Here is a 21,779-nt window from a genome sequence, read left to right on the forward strand (position 1 = left end):
CGCGCACAATACATGGTCTCCTTACATTTAGCCTTTACAACTCGCTGCTCACTTTGGAAATAGTGTCGCTAAACAAAAATATGTCTCTCGAACAACCGATGTTATCGAAAAATGACGCGTTCCTTTTAGAATAGAATTTATGCATTCAGCCAGGTTTGAGGTCATATAATCATATCGTAGGCTGCCGTCGTATACTTGTGTCCACTGTTCGAAAGGTACGTTACAGAGGTAGTCTGCACCTTCTTCATTAACTAAACACAAAACCGCTAACATCTCATAAAAACAATCTTTACTTATCTCATACCCTACCAATATAAGTTGATAGCGAAAATTACATACCACTCTTCCATTCAGAATAAATTGCATATTACAAACGAAATTATACTAATAGAGATTAAATACCCATATTGGTCACTTGCTGTCGTTCAGTTGTAGATTGATATTGTCTGTAGTAGTTAGACGCAATGTGCCTTAGGCAATATCGATGGTGTGTGTGACGCCATAGGCTTCCCTGTCGCCAATTGTGGCTAGTGTTCCAGTGCCCTGATCTGATATAACGCAGATATCAATTTGGGGGCAGACATGCCTCCTTAACCTAGAAAAAAAGAAATCCCAATCATCAGCTGACTCTCCCAATGTTATTGCAAATGCAATTAGAAGAATTCTTCCACTGTCATCCTGTGCCACAACTAGCAATAGTCAATGGGTATATCTACCATACATAAAGGTACTGTCAATTTGTACCAATGGCTTGCAGTATAGAAATGCGTCTCTACATTGCTTAAAACTCTAGAACAGATGCTTAAACACTTGGCATCCACGGAGCAATCAGTTGTTGTAGTACGCAGGTACCGTTTCAAGGTCTGTTATGCAACCTGGGACATATCTCTCCAGCAACTGACACCACTGCCACACTTTATTATATGAAGCGTCCCACCCATCATGCATCTTTTCAACGCCTTCTGCTTAGCTATCCAAGCCTTGCAGTAAGAGGACGTATATCTCAATTAGATACGAATATTGGCAATTAAGACCGGCACTGAAGTCCTAGGATCAACCTTCCTCATCGATAATATTAAGCTAGCTAACATATCTGAATCTATCTTAGGATGATCTTGTGAAACATTTGTCAACAAAGTACATTAAATAATGCAACATTATGTAATAACAGTATTATTCAAAAACCCTAAACACCTAGTGATACTGTATTGCCAACGCATGTATGTGGACCTTTGTACTTTTTTATCTCTCACAAGCCTGTATTTTTTCTCAACGAGACCATGATTTTCCATGAACATGTACTGTCTTACACTGCACACTTGGCCTCAAACTTATCGGATTTGGATTTAACCACGTTGTAGTTAACCCCGTTCATGATGTTATATTGTTTCAATGCACTAAGAAAACTATCCTTATTGGAAAGCTCATTACCAGCTTCCAATTCACCCGAATCCAATGACGAACTTGTATGGTCATGCCTTCTGTGTGGTAGATCTGAAAACACCAACACATTATCTTGAGATAGATCGACATTATGCATGTGGGCTAGAGGCGAGTACACCCTGAATCGCGGATCTTCTTCTTCTTCATCTAAACCCCCTTCAACATCTTCAGGTATGGTTGGAACAGGCACCGATTCAGAAAATAATGCAACTTTTGCACCATCAGGGCCGGGCTCTCGAAGTGGATCCATATCGGACTCATCATTCAACCCACCATCATCTGCAACGAACGAGGTCCCCTCGCCAGTAGACGTCGTAGGGAGTGCATCATCCCTTTTTATAGACGTTTCATAATGTCCCCAATCAGATGTGGATTGCCAACCACTAGAAGTTGATATCATTCCCCAGTACATATTTCTAGTATCAAACATCGACCTATCGAGGTGCATGTCCAATCCACTAACGGAGTGTTGTGCAGGGGTTGTGTATTATTTACTGTTACCAAACACGAGCGCTTCCGTGTTTTGCCACCCACTAACGGAGTGTCGACAAGGGGTCGTGTATTCCTCTCGAATAGCAGTAGATGTTGAAGTCTTAAATGCATCATTTAGCGATGAAAATTGTACATATAACTCAAGATAGAGTGATCCACTAGCAAGATGAGTCTGCACCATTACCTCTAAGCTACAAGGACCTTTGATGTCGAATGAGTCATATCTCACGGGATCAACCGAAGCACAAAATTGATACTTAATAGACAAAACTTTCATTGGCGTCGTTCCGAAGATTTTATGCCTAACTCTTTTACGAAGTTCTGTCAAATCTATGTTCTGGTTAAAAACCAGTCACGCTGTGTTCTCCGATAAAAAAATAACGCTGTTCTCGGTGTCACAGATCTCACCATATAGTAAATAACAACACTAATACGTTCACTCATCTTCAGTTTCTATTCTACTTTAGCATCAATTTCTTTATTGTAACTTGTGGAACCTGAGAATGAAATTTGGCTCATTTATAGTCTAAGGTCAAATAGGAACTACTATAGAAAAAGAGCGTCCACATGGGAGTTTTTTTCAATAATTTTGCTGACAGTACATCCTGCTTAAAGCGTTTTGGACACTATTTGTTCAAAAACGTCTTCTTAAAATTATTTTTTCAGATACTACTGTAGAAAAAAAAAGTTTTTATATTGCTAATATATTTTTTCAAAACCCTGAACACAAAATTATTTTAAAAAAACTGACACATAATTTAATTATTTAACCCTAAAATCCTAAATCCTAATTTAATTGATTTTTTAATTAATAGTTGATTTAATTAATTAACCTTAAACCCTAATTTAATTACTTTTTTTTAAACACCCTAAAATCCTTAAAACCTTAAACTCTAAACTCTAAACTCTAAACCCTAACATTAAAACTCTAAACCAAGCAAAAACTCTAACCCTAAAAAAGGGGCAAAACGCGTCTCTAGGGGAGCGTTTTGCTGACACATCACCTGAGAACGCGCTGATATGAACGCGTTTTAGCGGAATTTAGCCCTTTACGATAAATAATCAGAAAATTAGCCCATTTCCGTAAATAATTTTGAAAATGGGCATTTTTAGTTAAAATGGTCGAATCAATATTTGTTTAATATTTTTTATGCTTTTTAAAGAATAAATACGGGATATTTCTATACATATAATACATAGAGAAATCTTGAAGGGTTTAAAACAATTTTTCTCATTTTCTCTCACTTTATCTATTTTAAAAATTTTATATACTTTTATTTAATTTTAAAAAGGAGTTTTAATTTTATCATTTTATATATAATTAAGAGTAAATTGATAAAATATAAAATTGAGAACTAAAATTATTATTATACCAATTAAAAAAATACCCTCAATCACGTGAAAAAGTAATTTTGAAAACATTAAGGATTAAATTATAATTTTATTTTAATTGAATGAACAAAATGAAACTTAATGGTTTAGTTTACACCGATTATTATCATCATCATGCATGTTAGCCGGTAGTGAAGTTAGGAAAGCCCAATCTGGAGAGGCGGTCGCCGGTAGGGGCGGTTGCCTATATTTCATAAATTTAAATTATTGCCTGTTTCTTCAATTCAATTAAACGTAGGTAAATGTGAGATCTGGGGAAAAAACAACGGTTTTCCCCAAACGCCCGTAAGAGCCCTCATGTCACTACTCCGCTCTTTTAAAGAAACACTAAAACCCTGTTGCAATTCATCTTCATTTTCACAGCCTTCCTTATCCCAACAGCCACCTCTACCATCTGTAATAAACCAGAGGAAACCCCCCAAATCTTCGCTTTCGCGCCAGCTTCAACGCCTTGAACACGACTATCTCCCTTCTACACAGGAATCCCATTTCGAAAACCCTAAATTGTCCTTGCCCCAACTCAAAAACAATGCTCATATGCATGGAGAACAAGACGACGATGACCACCAAGAAGAGGCTGAGGAGGAAGAAGTAAAAGAATTTGGGAGAGCCGAATTGAGTCGGGTTCAGTTTGAGGATACGGGTCCTTACGAGCCGTTGGTATTGTCTTCCGATGGAGAATTTCCAATTATACAGGTCATTATTTTTATAATTTAATTGCTTTTGTGGGAACGTTTTATTTTCCTTCGAGAGTTGTTGCAGTAAGTTAAAGTTGCTATTTTGTTTTGGTTAATTGGTTGATTTTTATACTCTTTGGTTGTGACAGGTGCCTGCATATATTAACTGTCGGTTGCTTGCCCATCAAAGAGAGGGAGTCAAGTTTTTATACATGTTATACAGGAGCAACCATGGGGGCATTCTTGGTGATGATATGTGAATATTTTAATCCAATATTTTCACACCTTATGTTATTACTAAATTGTATATCAGCTTGTTTTCAAAGAATATTTGTTGGTTTGTTCATGGTCGGAATGCTTCTTTTTTTTAAGGATTGTAGTGATTTTTATATATTAATATTTATTAGTCGCTTACAGCCTCTGTAATGGAACCCTCGTTTTCATCTCATCTTGTTGTTTTTCAGTTTTAAATTCTTTCCTGCGCAGTCTTCTAACAAGTATGGCATACTATGTTAAAAGGACCTGCATATGCTTATGTCATGAATGTGAGTGGTATCATGAACCAAGAAATAGTCCTTTGCAGAGGAACGTACTAAGTGACAACTTAGAACACTTGTTTGACCACCTTAGGTCCTTCATTTCTATGTCATAGCATCTTTTTTATTTACCCATGCAAGTGTTTTTTGGTGGTTCCTCTTCTTTTCTTTATTTATTCTTTCTGATTTTTTACTGTTTCTGCGAGCCTTATGTTGTTTGTATTTGTTTAGGTGCACCATCTTTCAATAGGAACAATGGTTCCCTTTTCACCTTTTTAAAATAATTAATGCAGGGGACTTGGCAAGACAATCCAGACAATCGCATTTCTCGCTGCTGTATATGGAAAAGACGAGGAATATGGTGACTCCAGATTACTGAAGGAAAACCAGATTGGACAGAAAGGACCTGTATTAATAATCTGTCCCACTTCTGTCATCTGCAATTGGAAGTGTGAATTCTCCAGATGGGCACCCTTTAATGTCTCTCTTTACCATGGGTCAAGCCGTGAACTCATTCTTGAGAAGCTACAAGCTAATGGAGTTGAAGTTCTGGTTACCAGTTTTGACACATTCAGAATTCATGGAAATCTTTTGTCAGAGATCAAGTGGGAGATTGTGGTCATTGATGAAGCCCACCGCCTGAAAAATGAAAAATCAAAACTCTATTCAGCATGTCTAGAAATTAAGACTCACAGACGGATTGGTCTTACAGGAACCATCATGCAGAACAAAATTATGGAACTCTTTAATCTCTTTGACTGGGCTGCTCCTGGATCCTTGGGAGCAAGGGAACATTTTCGGGAGTTTTATGATGAACCCCTCAAACATGGCCAGAGGGCAACTGCTCCTGAAAGATTTGTTCGGGTTGCTGGTGAGCGTAAACAGCACCTGGTAGCAGTCCTTCATAAATATATGTTAAGAAGGACGAAAGAGGAGACTATTGGACAACTTATGTTGGGAAAGGAAGATAATGTTGTCTTTTGCGCCATGAGTGAATTGCAAAAACGGGTATATCAGAGAATGTTGCAGCTGCCAGACGTTCAATGTCTTATTAACAAGGACCTGCCTTGTAGCTGTGGAAGCCCTCTTGCCCAAGTAGAATGTTGCAAGAGGATTGTGCCTAAAGGAATTATATGGCCTTACCTTCACAGGGGCAGCCCAGAGGGTTGTGATTCATGCCCTTTCTGCCTTGTCCTTCCTTGCCTTGTCAGGCTGCAACAGGTCATTGACTTCCTACTCTTCTTCATCTCTTTATTTTTTCCCCCTCATAATTTTTAATGTTGATCCTTAAATAAAAATTCTTAGGTTCATTTAGGCACTCTAGAAACATCTCCAACTCATTGTTTGAGACAAGAACACCTGCTACATCAGTGCAATTCTGGATCCCTTTGACTAAAAACGCATACCAGTTCTATTTAACTGATGCATTTTCCTGCAAATTCCATTTAGTGTGGTAAAAGACTAGGAAATTTTCGTTTTTCAGGTATCTCACAGATTTATTCTCATATAAGCTATCCCTATTATTGCATTGATTTCAGATTAAACACTATGAGCATTGCATTACTCAAAAAATAGTCATTATTAAAGAAAATATTGTGTGACACGTTATATTATCTATATTGAGCATTTGATATTTAATAGTGTGTATTTTTTTGCATAAGCTTTTGAGCAGAAGTCTTGTTGTGTGGTTGGGGATCTGTCTTGTGCTTACTTTTGTACCTTCACTGCAGATTAGCAATCACTTGGAGCTTATTAAGCCTAATCCTAGGGATGAACCAGATAAACAAAGAAAAGATGCAGAATTTGCCTCTGCTGTCTTTGGTCCAGATATTGATATGGTGGGAGGGAATGCCCCAAGTAAAAGCTTTATGGATTTAAGTGACACTAGATATTGTGGAAAGATGAGGGCCTTGGAAAAGTTAATGTCCTCATGGGCGTTGATGGGTGACAAAATCCTTCTTTTTAGCTACTCTGTCAGGTAATATTCTTATTTCATACTTCAGTGCTTAGGTATTTTACATATTTTGAATTATCAGATTACTAGGCCATGAAACCTGGACCTCTATGGCCATATCTTGTGCTTACTTGCTATGCTAGCCAGATTTAAAACGTTGTGAAATACTTTCAGAGTGGCCAAATTCCTCGCATCTATGCATGCATTTCCTGAAGATGTTTTTTCACTTTTAATTAATATAAAGTATATAAGAAAACATTTTCCAACATCAATACCAGGAAAAGGATTTAGTAATATTTGTTCTGTACTCCCTGCTGCTGCTTCTTTCTTTTTTTTTTCAATTGAATTGAGTCCAGATCACCTGTCAAAACTGTTCCATCTACGATGTTGTAAGAAGTTGCAGAGACCAGAAACTCTCATCGGATTTTAGTATTTCATCTCCAAAATTGGGACTGAATGTAAACTTTAGTTAAAAGTAATTTAATAATTCAATGAGGAGGTTAAAGAATAGCTTGTATAATAAGCTAAACTTGTTATCATTTTAATCAAGTATATGAAATGGACTTTTTTTCTTTCAAATTTTTGGTGTTACAAGTTTGCTACTTCATAGCAAAACTGTTTTTATATGGGTCAGAGTTAGGTTCTTGAAGATTGAAGTGTGAATGATGTATTGTGCAGCTATCTTGTCAGTTGCGCCAATCTTCTCCTTTTTGCTCACTGCATTGAACAATTTTCAGGATGCTTGATATATTGGAGAAGTTTCTTATACGGAAAGGCTTTTGCTTTTCAAGACTTGATGGATCTACTCCTACTAACATGCGCCAATCTCTTGTTGATGAGTTTAACTCAAGTCCAAGCAAACAAGTATTTTTCGAATTAATTTGAACCATAGTGGCTTTTAATTTGAATTTCCATATCATTTTGATTCTCGTTTGGTTTCAGGTGTTCCTTATATCAACCCGAGCTGGTGGACTTGGATTGAATCTTGTAAGTGCTAATCGTGTTGTTATATTTGATCCAAATTGGAACCCTGCCCAAGATTTACAGGCCCAGGACAGATCATTTCGTTTTGGGCAGAGGCGACATGTTGTGGTTTTCCGCCTTCTTGCTGCTGGTTCCCTTGAAGAACTTGTATATTCACGTCAGGTGTATAAACAGCAGCTGTCAAACATTGCTGTATCTGGGAAAATGGAAAAAAGATACTTTGAAGGCGTTCAGGTATAGATATGGGAAGTTTTTAGTCATGGCTAAACTACTCTCTTAGTTATCTGAGTATGTTTTAGATCTACCTGTATGCTGTTGCAATTTACCTCATCAACAAAATCCATTTGATACACTAAGTGAAGCATATATTGAACTTGTGGCTGGATTTCAGATGTGAAATGGTCTCAGTCATCCTTTCTGAGTTCAAAGCTCTCTACATTCCATGTGACATCCATCTTGTTTTCAGGACTGCAAGGAATTTCAAGGCGAGCTTTTTGGAATCTGCAATCTGTTTCGCGATCTTTCAGATAAGCTTTTCACAAGTGAAATTCTTGAATTACATGAAAAGCAAGGGCAACAGCACACGGAACACGATAGTGATAAGCAGGAGCTAACCAGTCTAGGCTCCCTTCCAACTCCGACAGAAGGAAGTGAAACATTTTCTTCAGTGTCCAAGAATTTGCATCCTGGTGACATAGAGATTGCTGCTACTGATAAACCAGTTCTTGAGGACTTAGGTATGTTCATTTTGCTATGAATGTTTTCCTCTCCTTTGTTTGTGTTTACATTTAGTCAATGGCCTAGTGTTCCATTTGTATTTTTTTTATATCAATCTTTTCACGTGGCAAAGAGACAAAAGCTGAACTGGTTATATATATATATATTTGAGTTGACATGCAATTTGACTTTCTGTTCTGTGTTGTTTTAACAAGCCAACTGATAAAATGTGCTGTAGCATATGTTTGTTCAAATTGATGGGGAGAGAGAGCTCTTAAATCAACTGACTCTAGAAGATCTCATTCTCTTTATCTTCAGGTATCTTGTATGCCCATCGTAATGAAGATATTGTCAACAGTAGAGCTGGGATACAACAGAAAATAATAGTCCTTACTGGCGATAATAACCCGAGAATAGACACAAATGCTTCATGGAAGAGGAAAACAGATTGGGAGGAAAATGACGTCTCAACCAGAGATGGGAAAAAGATTCAGTATGGTCGGCTGGCGCAGTTCAAGGGCATGGGAGTGGTTGAGTTTAGTAAGTGGGTACTCTCTGCAACTCCTTCAGATAGGGAGAGTTTGCTTCGGAACTACAAAAGAAGAAAAAAGGAGGCGTGAAATGATTGAAATGAGTGTTGGTAAGCCCAATCACGAACTTGTAAAGAAACAGATTGTCCAAACTCGGCATTTCTTTTAACCCTTTTTTAAGTGATAGGTCTAACCCGATCTGTGTATAGTACATCCGAAGTTTTTAGAATCTGAACCCAGGTTTAATCTAATTAGTTCATATAGCCACCCGTAAGTGGTGATATCCATTAAGGGTGAGTTTGGATGGGCAGTGTGTTTACTTGCGGTTAGTGTAAAAATAGTAGTGGCGGTGAGATTAGATACTGTAGCAATACTGTAGCGTGAGACAAAGTGTAAGCTAAACGCATCGCACCGCACTGCACCGCCGCCCCAAACGAAGCCTAAGTTTGAGACTCAAATCCCAGTATCTATTGTCTTCGTTGTGCATTAAAGAATAGGTTTAGGAACGGCAGGGCTAGTTGTACAACTGGCGTGGCCAACAAGAATGTAGATGTATATTATGTTGAATAATGTATTTACATCACCTGTAATTTTTCCATCACATGCTGCTTTTACTATTATTATTTTGATAACCTTTTATTAAATGACTAATATACTTTTTATCAAATGATTATTATTTTAATAATCTTTTATCATTTCATAGTTTTTAAATAAAAAGAATTAAAAATAACATGTCTAAAGATTAAACCTACATTTAATAAAGTTGTAAGCAAATTCTTTACTACTACATCAATAGTCATTCTTTAAGTAAACAAAATTTTTTAACATAAAATGTTTTCTTTTATCAAATTTGTGTATTTATATTGTTTATGAAGTGTTTTACTGAGTTGACATCACCTCAATCGAGTCATTAATTTAATTTAAAAATTATAAAAATACTTTTTATAATTAAGATAAATTATATTATTTGAGATTAATTTAGTCTTTTATTTAAAAGAAAACCAATAAAATATATATATAACATAATTTAAACTCAAACCAATTGAAAAGTAAAACTTTTAATATATGGCTCAATTAAAATTTTATTTTAATTTTTATTATGCACAATTTATTATCAGCGTCTATTGTATATATTTATATATACTATTTATTAATTTACTACACAATTAAATCTTTATTTCAATACTTTTATATTTTAATTTTTATTATGCACAATTAAACTTCAAATTTTATAAGAGAATAGGGACTTCCGAGCATATTCTAACCTTTAATTCGTTAGGTCAGAACTTGCGCCTGCAGCAGGTAAAAGTAAAACCATGAAAACAGAGCTTTTCTGAGTTAAGTTTGTGGAGTAACCCTAGAGCCGATACCCAACAGTTGAAAGCAAAACAAATCAAAAGAAAACCGATTCATATACTACAGATGAAAGCAGTGTTGAAATTATTGTCAACCAAAAACCAAAAGAAAAACCACATGGTCTTGTAACTAAACACATGTAATGTAACACTCAAAAGCTCAAGTAAATTTTTCGTCACCAACTTTTTCATATTAAATTCCTAATTACTGGGAACGGGGACTATCATAAGCACTTTGTCCTTCCAAAATTATTCGAACTTGGGACGCTAGATCATTCTTTAAGGCAGCAGAATCACCTTCCACATTAGCCGCCACCAGATCCATATTTCTTCCCAAGGAAAAGGACTTGCAGCTTGTCATAGCCAGCAAGCACACCAGCCCCTGCAACTGCACGAAGAATGTTTGCACCAGCACCCTTGAACAGCGATTTGGCACCTTCATTCTTGATGATTTGAGAAAATGCTGCCATCGAGCTCTTGTATTTCACTGCTTCTCCAGAAGTCATCATCATTCTTCTACGTACTGTATCAATTGGATAAGATGCCAGTCCAGCACCTATTGTGATACCCCAACCCAGCAAGAAACTTGCCAAGAAACTATCCTGTAAATGCCAAATACACGCACAGATTCAGGTTCTATGTTTCAACAATTAAAACTCCACATGGTTGTGAGGGCAAGTAAACAGATGCTTACCTGCAATCCACCAACCAAAACAACAGGCTTCAAAGAATCATACATTCCAAAGTAAAGTCCACGGTAAACAATAATTCCAACACATGAGATATTGAATCCTCGGTAAAGACCAGCAATGCCATCAGATTGGATGGTCTTCCTGTAGACATCAATTAAACCATTAAACTGCCTCTGACCACCCTTTTTAGCAGCCTTGTTATCATTAGCCAAACGTGTACGAGCATAATCCAGAGAGTAAACGAAAAGAAGTGATGAAGCACCAGCAGCACCACCAGATGCCAAGTTCCCTGCAAACCATTTCCAGTAGCCATCTCTGTCCTTTTTGAAGTTGAACATCCTCTTGAAATAATCCTTGAAGGCAAAGTTCAAAGCCTGGCACAAATATACAAGTTAAGCTTTACGAGGAAAAAATAAAACAAGGGGAAAGAAAACAAAAAGATAAGTCCTTTGACGAAACTGACATAGTAAATACTAAATCACACATATAGCAATGTTGTCAAGAGAACAAAGTGCATCCATGCATTAGAACCCCTAAATTCCTTGAACGCATGACATAAGATCAATAACCTGAGTGATATAAGACACGACAGTTATATGTGCGTGTATTTTTATGTATCTAAAAAGTGGTCCAAATTATCTTACAAAACATTGCAAAATTTTTGCTTGCTTTGTTGATCAATATGCATATTTTCCTTATAACCCCATGCTTGTTGAATCTTCAAAAATTCAAAAGCAGAAAGTTCAATATCATCCCTTTTCTCACTAGTAAAAATACAGCTAAGGATAAACAAAAACATAAAAGGAAACTTTAATTATGCATATTGCCTTAGAAAAAAGGCATGACCAAGTGCACCTTGCTTAAAAATGATCTAGAACACTTTGCTGTCTAGTGCTAAGATCCAATGCTTAGGCACTAGGTGCACAACTCAACAACAATATAGTTACATGTGCCTCAAAAGCCTCAATTTTTGGGGTTCGTTTCCTGCTTTCCCAACAAGAGGTGCACTGAGATAGCAGATAGCCGAGGGATATAACAGAAAATTCAGTAAAAGCAAAACTAAAAAAACACTTTAAAAGGGATTCCAGAGAAGTAAAAGAAAATACTAAAAGAAAGAAAAACAAGACAAAATCAACCTGTGTGGGGAAGTATCTGAGAACATTTGCAGTGTTGCCTCTCCAAAGAGAAATGACACCTTCATCCTTAATAGTCCTGGCAAAGCAGTCAGTAATTCCCTTGTATGGTTCAGACAACCGCCCAGCTTTGATCATTTCATCCTGATTTTGGATTAGAAGTTTTACCCGCTCAATTGGAGCAGCAGCTGTCTTGGAAACAGCTGCAGACACTCCTCCCATGAGGAAATCCACCATAAAACCAGTAAAACCTTTCTCTGATGGAGCTTGTACAAATATGGGAGAAACAGTGGGCATATATGCCAACCCAGTGGAATGACGTGATGGCTGTAAAGCAACATGAATTCCTCCATTGGTATAGGCACCAGTCATGTTATAATTCTGAGCAGGCAAGCTAGGCGTAAGCCTGGAAATGAAATAGGACTGTCCATGCATTTTATGGAACACTGATGGACGCTTTGATCCATCTGCCATGCTTACAACTTAAAATAGTGACCTGTAAGTTAACAGAATTAGAGAGAAAGAGTTTTAAAACATTGACAAAAATTAAAAACGTGGCCAATATAGGCACTTGTTCTAATATAGACACACACACACTCAAGACTTAAAAGGAATTGCAGGCAAGCAAATTTTGAAACTAATGGACTGAAAAGAAGGGAAAAGCCTGAACTATATCAAAAATGGAACATCCTAATTTAGCTTTGGTGAAATAGATAAAGCAGTTCTAAGCAAAATTTTAAAAGAAATCCGCATAATTCAAAATCATCCAACATATTTCCACATAGCAAACAGAAATTGGTAAAAGATAACAGATCTACGTGTTACAACAACTATTAAACTAACAATCTAATCACCATTAATTAAAACTATTATCGATTCATAGTAACATTCAGTTGTATGTCAGCTACTGATGAAAAGAATAAGACAACAAGAAGTAATAACCAAACTGACCAAAAACAACAAACAAATCAGAAAATAAATCAAGCTCAAGAGTGAATTTGGATTGAGATTTTCAGTGAATTTCTAAGCAACTAAACAACAGAGAAGAAAATTGAGGAGACAGAGTAACCAGAGAGGTCGCCTAGGAAGCTGTTTGACTACAACTACTCCTTCCAAACTGCAAGGAGAAATGTAAGAGATGAGCCAATTTATATGTCCGCATTTACGTTTAGGGTTTTTCTTCTCTATAATGACAGATTTGTCCTCTCTTTCAGCTTTGAATTGTCTTTGTGCCACCACTAAGCGTGGAGTTGATTAGGTTATCCATTTAAAATGTGTTTGAAATATTACGCTTGAAAAAATGAGTTTAGGTAAAAAAATATTAAGCTCGTTTCAGCTTTATACGTTTTTTAATTGTAATATTTTATATTATGTAATTTAGAATGCATAAAATTAAATATATAATAATATATAATACTATTATAATATAAACATTAACAAAATTTAATATAGTTATATAAAATTATAAATAAATAATTATTAAATATAAATGTATATTTAAAAATTTTAAAATTAATATCAATGGGCCTAAAATGAGCTTAAGTTAACCATTTGTATATATGGACGGACTTGGGTAAAATTTTAGAATCATATTTTGAGCAAGGCCGAACTTGAATAAATATAAATTGTGTTAATATCATGCTTAAGCCTAGCTCGGCCTATAAACACCTCTAGAATCTGACTAAGGCTTCCTTTAGATGTGTAGTGAGCTTCGGTACAAGATAGTCATTATCATATTAATGGATGTATCATTTTTTTTATTAGTACTAGTGAATAATGATACCAATCTATTTCAAGTTAACATTTTTAATTTATCGTTATTTTAAAGAAATATTTAATATATGTATATAAAATATATTTACAAATATTAAGTGATTGAATTAAATAAGGTTTAAAAATAAAATATGCAATTAATGGTATAAAATTAAAAATAAAATATTTAAATTCTTTTTTTTTGGTTATATGGTATTTATTATATTGTCGGATCTACTGTTTATCAATTCAACCAATTATTCTAAAATCTATGGTAACAATTAAAGTGGTATAAGAACTTAAATAGAGTGATATGCGAGTAATAACAAGTTAAAAGTGAAGGATTCTGTGTCAATTTTGATAATTCAATCAAGTGAAGTTTAATATAAAGAGTGGTTTTGATTTTCATAATTTTCATAGATTTAAGGTGTTATTTTTATTGGATAAATTATATTAATGTGAATAAATTATTAGTAAATTTATATTTTGATCATTTAATTTAAAAAAGTTGTAAATTAGTCATTGAATTATTCGAAAGTTTTTTATTTAAGTCACTTGATTATTATTTTTCTTTTAAAAGTCTAGCTAGAGAGCTCCAAGTGGTGATGCAATAATCACTACGGTGAATCAATACCAATTAACAAGTAAAAGAGCATACCTTAGGTCCAAGCCGATTTGACTGTCAGTGTCAAAAATCAGAAAAGAAAATTGTTTAAATTTTAATTCGTAAATTCATTATGTTTAAAATTGTTTAACAAAAAATTAAATTGTAAAAGAGAAGGGAAATGAGAGCTTTTGATTAATGCAGACAGTGCGACTGCGAACAAAGAAAATCATACAATAACGATTTTAACAGTCCAATAACTATATAAAATTTAATAATTTTTTGTTTTATTCTTAGTGGCTTTTAAAATTTTCTTTCGGAACTTTGATTGTATGAATATGAAGTCAAATACAAAAGCAATGAAGTTACATATATGGGGAGGGATAATTTAGCGGGATATATATACACACAAAAGCAGTGAAGTTATATATATAGGTTAAGCTTCTACTCTAATATTCAATTCTTGAGCTTACACTCATTTTCTACTTAATAATTATATTATATTATATCACATAAAAATTAAATTTATATAATATATAATAATATGGTGTAAACATTTTTAAATTGTTTATGTTTGAAAGTTTATTTGTGTGTTTCAACATAGTAAAGTAATTAGATGAAGATGTAATTATTAAGATAGTAATTACACCTCTTGTAATTAAACATATTTGACTAACGGAGTGTAATTACATTGGAATTCTCTATGTTATGTTTGGCAATATAAATTGTAACTACACAATTACATAATTTTAAATTCTAAAAATATTAATTCTTATAAAAATTATTCATAATACTTGAGATAAAAATTCTTTAAATAGATAACAAAACCTAAAATCGGTTTATCATGTATAATATGGTAGTCCAAAAGAGTATTTGACAATATAATTACTAATAAAGTTAACAAGACAAATGATTTTTGAGCTATTCTCACTCTAGCACTAAATATATAATCTTTGCCGTCATTAATTAATCATTTACCAAGTATAAATAATTAATAAGATATCATATAATTTAATTAAAATTAATGTATAATTTATAATAAATGCTATATAAGTCAATTAAATATTTAATAGGCCAAAATGTATGAAAAATTATTCCTCATTAATAAAATTTTAAAATGGTTTAAGTTAGATTAGTAAAATAATGTAGAATTATATTTAGAAAAATAAAATATGTCAAAAATTAAAATGTTATTATTATACAAAATAACTTCTTAAACTTCAATTATTTATGGATGTTTGAAAAGTTATAAGATAATTGAATTTAAATGTTATCACATGTAATTATTTGTATAATTACTCTAATTCTTACGCCTTAATAATTGGAGAAGATAATTGAGGCGTTCCAATTACACTCAATTCAAAGAGACCCACTAATTACAATAGTTATTCAAACATATCACATATGTGTAACTATAAGCAATTATATCTAAATTTAAATATTAAGTGTGTGTTTATCATTGAGGTTGAAAAGCACTTTTCAACCCAAACCATGATTTCAAATGAAAAAAATTAGTAAATAAGCAATTTTTCAAACCAAATCTTAATTTCAAACTAGAATTTAAGTCAAGTTAAAAAGCTAAAATTTTTAGCTTTTGGCTTTTGAAAAAGTGTTTTCAATAAAATTATCTTTTACCCCTCATTAAATATTCTACTTTACAACTTTATGTTTAAAATAGATATTTTATCTTTCTAAAAGCACTTGTGAACAGTAATAATAAATAAATACTATCAAATTTATCAAAAGCACTTTATCACATCATTTTTATGAACACTTTTCAACATTAATGATAAACTAACCTACATAGTCTTTTCAAATATTTTCTAAAAGAACAAAAAATATATATTAAGATGTAAATAGCATTTTTTTTAAGAAAAATAAAAAAAATATATGGGTAAACTTAAATTAATTAACTAAAATATATGTAGATTGAAATAAAATTTGAAGATTATATTTTGAGTTAAATCCAACTCTAACAAATATGAAATATACTAATATTAGAACTTCTAATGATAAGAACAATCCCTTCCTCTCTTTATATATATATATACGATATAAATGTTACCTAAGATTAAAGTTGATATCTGAGTTCCAAAATGTAATGATAGTGTTTTCCCTTTCTAACGGATTATAAGGACATTCAGAAAAAGAAAGATGAGATTAGATTAATTATATTAAAACTGATAATTTAATTGTTTCCATACATACTGAATTACGTGAGGTGAAAGAAAATGAAAATGGAAAATAATATTTATAATTTTATTTTTATAACTATAATATCCTTCCCAAATCCTAATATATTTTTTACCTTTAAGGTGTAAAGTTAAATTATTAGTATTGTGTTTTTAAGTTGTGTTTTTAGGTGTAATGATAAATTTAGTTCATAATATTGATTTATTTTTATTATTTTGATCTCATTTTATTATCAATTTGACTTTTAACTTTTAAAATTTTGTGAAATTGTTTTTCAGATGAAAAATTAATTGAACTATTAAAATTTTGTGATATTAATATGACAGTTTACGTGATAATCTACATGTACTTTAAATTTTAGGAAAAACTATACCATTAATCACCCAATTATGCTTTTTTTTTTAAAAAATCACAAGTACACACGAACTATAATATGGGCTACCATATTTTAGGGTAAACTATATTAGTAGTCACTCAATTGTTAGCGTGTCGCTAACATTTTAGTCGTTTATGTTTTGATCACCCTTTGTTAAATTGTTAATTAACCAAAATAATGGCATAACCTTTTTTAATTGGTATAATAGAATCACTTGTACATTTTATCAAATTGGTCCTAATTCTAAACAGTTCAATAAATTTAACCTTCCATATTTATAAATTCTATCAATTTGATCCTCAAACACATCTTCCTCACAAACCAATCAAATTAAATTAATAAATACTAAAAATACATTTTAACTATAAATAAGTAATTTGGTTTAATTCTAAAATAGATATTAAAATTCAAATATTTAAGTATTACTCTATAAATGCACAAGAATAGGGTATTGCTTGAAGTAAAATGAGATTAGCTCAAATAAATACACACATAAAAAAACTGAATGGCTAGGAAGAAACAAAATAAAAATAAAAAGGAAAGCTTTTGATGATCCCAAAACAGTTAGATTATACAAAAAATTAAAATAAAGTTGGGTCAACAGAAAAATTGCTCAACTAAATAGAACATGAATAAATAAAGTTGTTTTTTTGTTCTACAACAATCCCAAAGGAAGAAAGAAAATTGTGTCTCTATTTCTAAATGTTAAACAAGCAATGACAACACCAAGAATGTGAAGAACCTGAGGCTTAGCTTAGCTCATGAAGTCACCCGTGAAAGCTAGCATCCAACATATCTAAGTTAAACCTTCAACATTTGCGATCCCTTCTTTTAACCAAATAAAAACATTGAAAATGTAGTAAAATCAATTCTCGTTTTCCTTCAAAATCCAAACAATGAAACAAGTGTAGAATACACTCAAAATCAAGCTACATGAAAGAAAACAATTTTACAACATTCTTATGAAGGTCTTGTAAGGCAACAAAAATGCAAGAAAGCAACCATTAATAAAATTCCCGCCAACCTCAAGGTTTTCACTATTCAATTGCATGGTATTCAGTTGTGATAGCATTCCTTGTAGAGGGACTCTCCATTTCTTTCCCTATTCTCATTTCCTCATTCAATTCATAATTGTTTCTTTAGGCATCCTCTAGCAGTGAAGTCAGCGTCATCCCCTTCATCTTCAACTTTTTTGTAAACAGCAGCTTAGGAGGCTCTTCACCTATTAAAAGTAAATTGTTAAAAACACCCACTTAAAACGAAATAAATTTTGATTGGTGAAAAAGTTTGAGAGCTAATTGACAGAATTACTAAATATGGAAGGTTCAAGGTAACACCTCTTACTTGTACCAAAATTCTAGTAAGAAATGCTACATTTTAGGATAAATATTTTATTCAAGATTTAAATTTATTGTTCAAGTTCTTCTCATCTTTTAGACCTTTTTAAAATTATATAATGTTTTATAGACTATTTCTATGTTTTTTTTTTCTAAAGTTTGATTGCATTCGTGGTTCATTCGGGGCTTTTTCAAATAAAAAAGAACAAGGTAGAGGAAAATAGGGCCAATGTCGCAACCTTGAGTCCTCTTTTGCAAAATAAGTCAAAACTTATTTGTTTTCGTGTTAAGATCAATACCATACAATCCAATACATGTATCAATCAATTTAGACTCATATAATGCTTCAATTTCATCATATGACAAATACTCACTTAATGTCCCAACAATTTCATTTAAACTTCTCTTACATATTAGCAATTCCATCACTTATATCAACTTCTTAACATTACAACTCTTCTATTATTTCCTCCCCCTCTTACTCCCCATTCCAAATCCTATATGTGCATGTATGTATATAAGAATATTTAGCTTTTAATGTAGCATGCCTATATGTAATATTAATTATTCCTTCACCAATTACACATATACTCTCAACAAGGTTGTCTACTTGAGTAGCAATCACTAAATTATTTATATATTGGCCTATAGAATTCGAAATTAAGATCTACTTATTGTTTTTGAAACTAGGCTCAATGAATTTTTTACAAAAAATTTTAGAATTTTCACATAAACCAATTAATACAGTTTTTTTTCTTCATTTCTTCCCATGTTTTGCTACTAGGCAGCTCTAACCATTCTCTACTAAAATTTAGTTATCTTTCAGTATAGGATTCATATAATGTTGTTGTTTGTTTATCTTGAAAACAAACTCATGCTTTTAGATATATAAATTTTATTTCCTAAATATTTTTGTACAATTGTTAATGACTTTTCAAAGTCAAAACAGAGAACCCGAAATCAAATTGACACTATCTCACTTAAATTTATTTATGTCATGATATACAATTCCATTTCTTAAACCGTTTATTCTATACAAAGCTAGATTTAATAGGGTTTAATTTCATATTTGGTTCAATCTCTAACTCAATTTCTACAATTTTTGGTTAATTTTTAAATTTGAGCTACTATTGCTATCCAAAAAGCTGTTTAGTAAAAATATTTAATTTTCCATGATTCTTTGCATTAACTTTTAATTGGATGTATATAACCATTATACTTTTGATTATTATTCAATTTAGTCATATAAATTCATATGTTAGTAACATATTCATTTCTTTACCTTAACATTTCTCATGATACAAATGACATCTCTCTTTTCTCATAAAAACTTAGTGTCTTTATATATCATTCATTCTAAAAATACTTTCTATCTCTGCTATTTTGATTCATACATTCCAATTACGATATATCTAACTTAATTATTTGAAATATAAATAAATTTAATATGAAAACTTACCTCTTTTATCAAGAATTTTGTCTCCTTTGCTTCTCTTCCCTTTTCTTCCTCAACCTCGTGATTATCCTTCTCTTTTCTTCTAATTTTCTTCACTTCCATCTACTAATTTCTTGCTTTTAAATTGATGAGCATACTCTCTGGAGCCTCTACTTCATTTTTCCTCTTTGACGCCTATGAAATTTTGGGAGAAATAATAAGATTACATGACAAAGGACCAAATTGCAAGAATATGAGAACTTCTTTCTTTTTATAATGGTGGCAACATTGCAACATGGAGAGAATGAAGAAATTTCTTCATACTCCCGTACAAATATCTCCTTTAATTTAATTAATTAAAATATCTTATAATAAAATAATAAGATAATAATAAAAAATATTCCACCAATTATATTTCAACATCTAATATTTATCAATTACCATCATGATAACTCATGATAATTATCTTGATTGAGAAATGACCATTTTTCAAAATCTCTTATTATTCTCTTCTATGTCATTACTCACTTTAGATAAAATTGCAATTTAGTCTCTCTTATTTTCCACTTTTTGAATATGGTCCCCATTTATCAATTTATTTTACCCTTTAGCCCATTCCTTTGTTGGGATATTTTCACTTTTGGTCTTCAAATTTTCCATATTTATAGTTTGACCCCATAAAATTTGAATATTTACACTAATGCCACAATACTTTCATATTTTTATAATTTACTCCATATCTTAAATTAATACGTCATGTCTTACTTCTTGATTCAACTTCCTTTGGTATCCCATGACACTTACACCTTATCTCACTAAGAATCTATCACATTCTGTTTATGATATGGAGGTTTTTGGGACGTTACATGAAATTTGTTGAATTATTTAGAATTAGGACCAAACTGATAGACTGTAGTGTATTGAGGACTAAATATGTTATTATACCAATTTTAAAATACCACAACATCCTTTCTATTATCAATTTAAGAAAAGGTGACCAAAATAGAAACAAATGATAACATTAGTGATGAAATTGAAAATTTTTGTAGTTTGGTGACTAAACCAAAAACACACTAACAGTTGAGTGACTAATTGTATAGTTTACTCTACATGTTAATAGTTTGGTCAATTTTTTTGCCCAAAGAAAAACAATTTGACTAAATTTTGGAGGTTAAGGGTTAAAGTGATAAAAAAGAGAGAACCAAAGCGACAAAAGAGGAAATATTGGGGGGCAAAATTTTTTATTGTGCATTTTCTAAAGATCTAATATAAATATTAAAAGACATAAATACCATTGCAATAATATTTGTTGTTATTTAAATTTTAGATTTGTTACAACTAGTTGGTGTTTGGTTAACTCGTGACACCAACTCAGTTAAAATGTATAAAAATATATAATAAAACTTTAATTAATAGGTAAATTAAAAGTTTTACTAATGTAATTGACGTGGGTTCAAATCCCATTATATGCATATTTTTATTGGATTTTTTTAAAGTGAAAAGACTAAAATACTCTTGAATAACTTTACTTATTTTAATTACGAAAGGGCATTTTCGTAACTTCCTAACGGAGTTGGTGACCCGGTTGAGGGTGACATCAACTCAATTAGAGATAATAAAGCATGCATAATAAAATTAAAATATATAAAAATATCAAAATAAAACTTTAGTTAAGTGGTAAATTAAAAAATTATTAATACAATTGACGTAGGTTTAAATACCAATTATGCATGTTTTAATTGACTTTTTTTAAAGTGAAAAAACTAAAATATCCTCAAATAATATTACTTATTTTAATTACAGAAGGACATTCTCATAAGTTCTTAACTGAGTTGATGACTCAGTTGAGGATGACATTAACTCAGTTAAGAGTTTTATTAATAGTGTGTATATATATACAAATACACAACCGATAAAGTTCATGGAGTGTGCATAATAAAATTTAAATGTATAAAAATATTAAAGTAAAACTTTAGATTAGTGGTAAATTATATGTTTTAAAAATGTAATTGGTGTGGGTTCAAATATCATCATATGTATATTTTTATTGATTTTTTAAAAGTGACAAGGCTAAAATGCCCTCGAATAATATTACTTATTTTAATTACGAAAGGACATTCTCGTAACTTCCTAACTGAGTTGGTGACCCGGTTGAGGATGATACTAACTTAGTTAAG

The 21,779-nt window shown here is 32.0% G+C and overlaps 2 protein-coding genes across 2 annotated transcripts; one reads left to right on the plus strand and one right to left on the minus strand.

Annotated features, from left to right (window-relative positions):
* The first annotated feature begins 3,393 nt into the window (after nucleotides 1-3,393).
* LOC108479809 (switch 2) lies at nucleotides 3,394-9,392 on the plus strand. The gene is made up of 8 exons (XM_017782610.2): nucleotides 3,394-4,023; nucleotides 4,154-4,260; nucleotides 4,834-5,761; nucleotides 6,271-6,518; nucleotides 7,232-7,358; nucleotides 7,437-7,712; nucleotides 7,945-8,215; nucleotides 8,514-9,392. Exons 1-8 carry the CDS (start codon nucleotides 3,625-3,627, stop codon nucleotides 8,813-8,815), a joined length of 2,658 nt encoding a protein of 885 aa, XP_017638099.1. The 5' UTR covers nucleotides 3,394-3,624; the 3' UTR covers nucleotides 8,816-9,392.
* A 710-nt stretch (nucleotides 9,393-10,102) lies between these two features.
* Nucleotides 10,103-13,118, minus strand: LOC108479435 (ADP,ATP carrier protein 3, mitochondrial). The gene is made up of 4 exons (XM_017782017.2): nucleotides 12,975-13,118; nucleotides 11,909-12,401; nucleotides 10,775-11,146; nucleotides 10,103-10,682 (listed from the first exon to the last, which is right to left on the minus strand). The coding sequence occupies exons 2-4, from the start codon at nucleotides 12,377-12,379 to the stop codon at nucleotides 10,386-10,388; spliced, it is 1,140 nt and encodes a 379-aa protein (XP_017637506.1). The 5' UTR covers nucleotides 12,380-12,401; nucleotides 12,975-13,118; the 3' UTR covers nucleotides 10,103-10,385.
* Nucleotides 13,119-21,779: the final 8,661 nt, after the last annotated feature.

The sequence above is a fragment of the Gossypium arboreum genome, chromosome 12 (assembly GCF_025698485.1).
Source record: "Gossypium arboreum isolate Shixiya-1 chromosome 12, ASM2569848v2, whole genome shotgun sequence".
Classification (NCBI taxonomy): Eukaryota; Viridiplantae; Streptophyta; class Magnoliopsida; order Malvales; family Malvaceae; genus Gossypium; species Gossypium arboreum.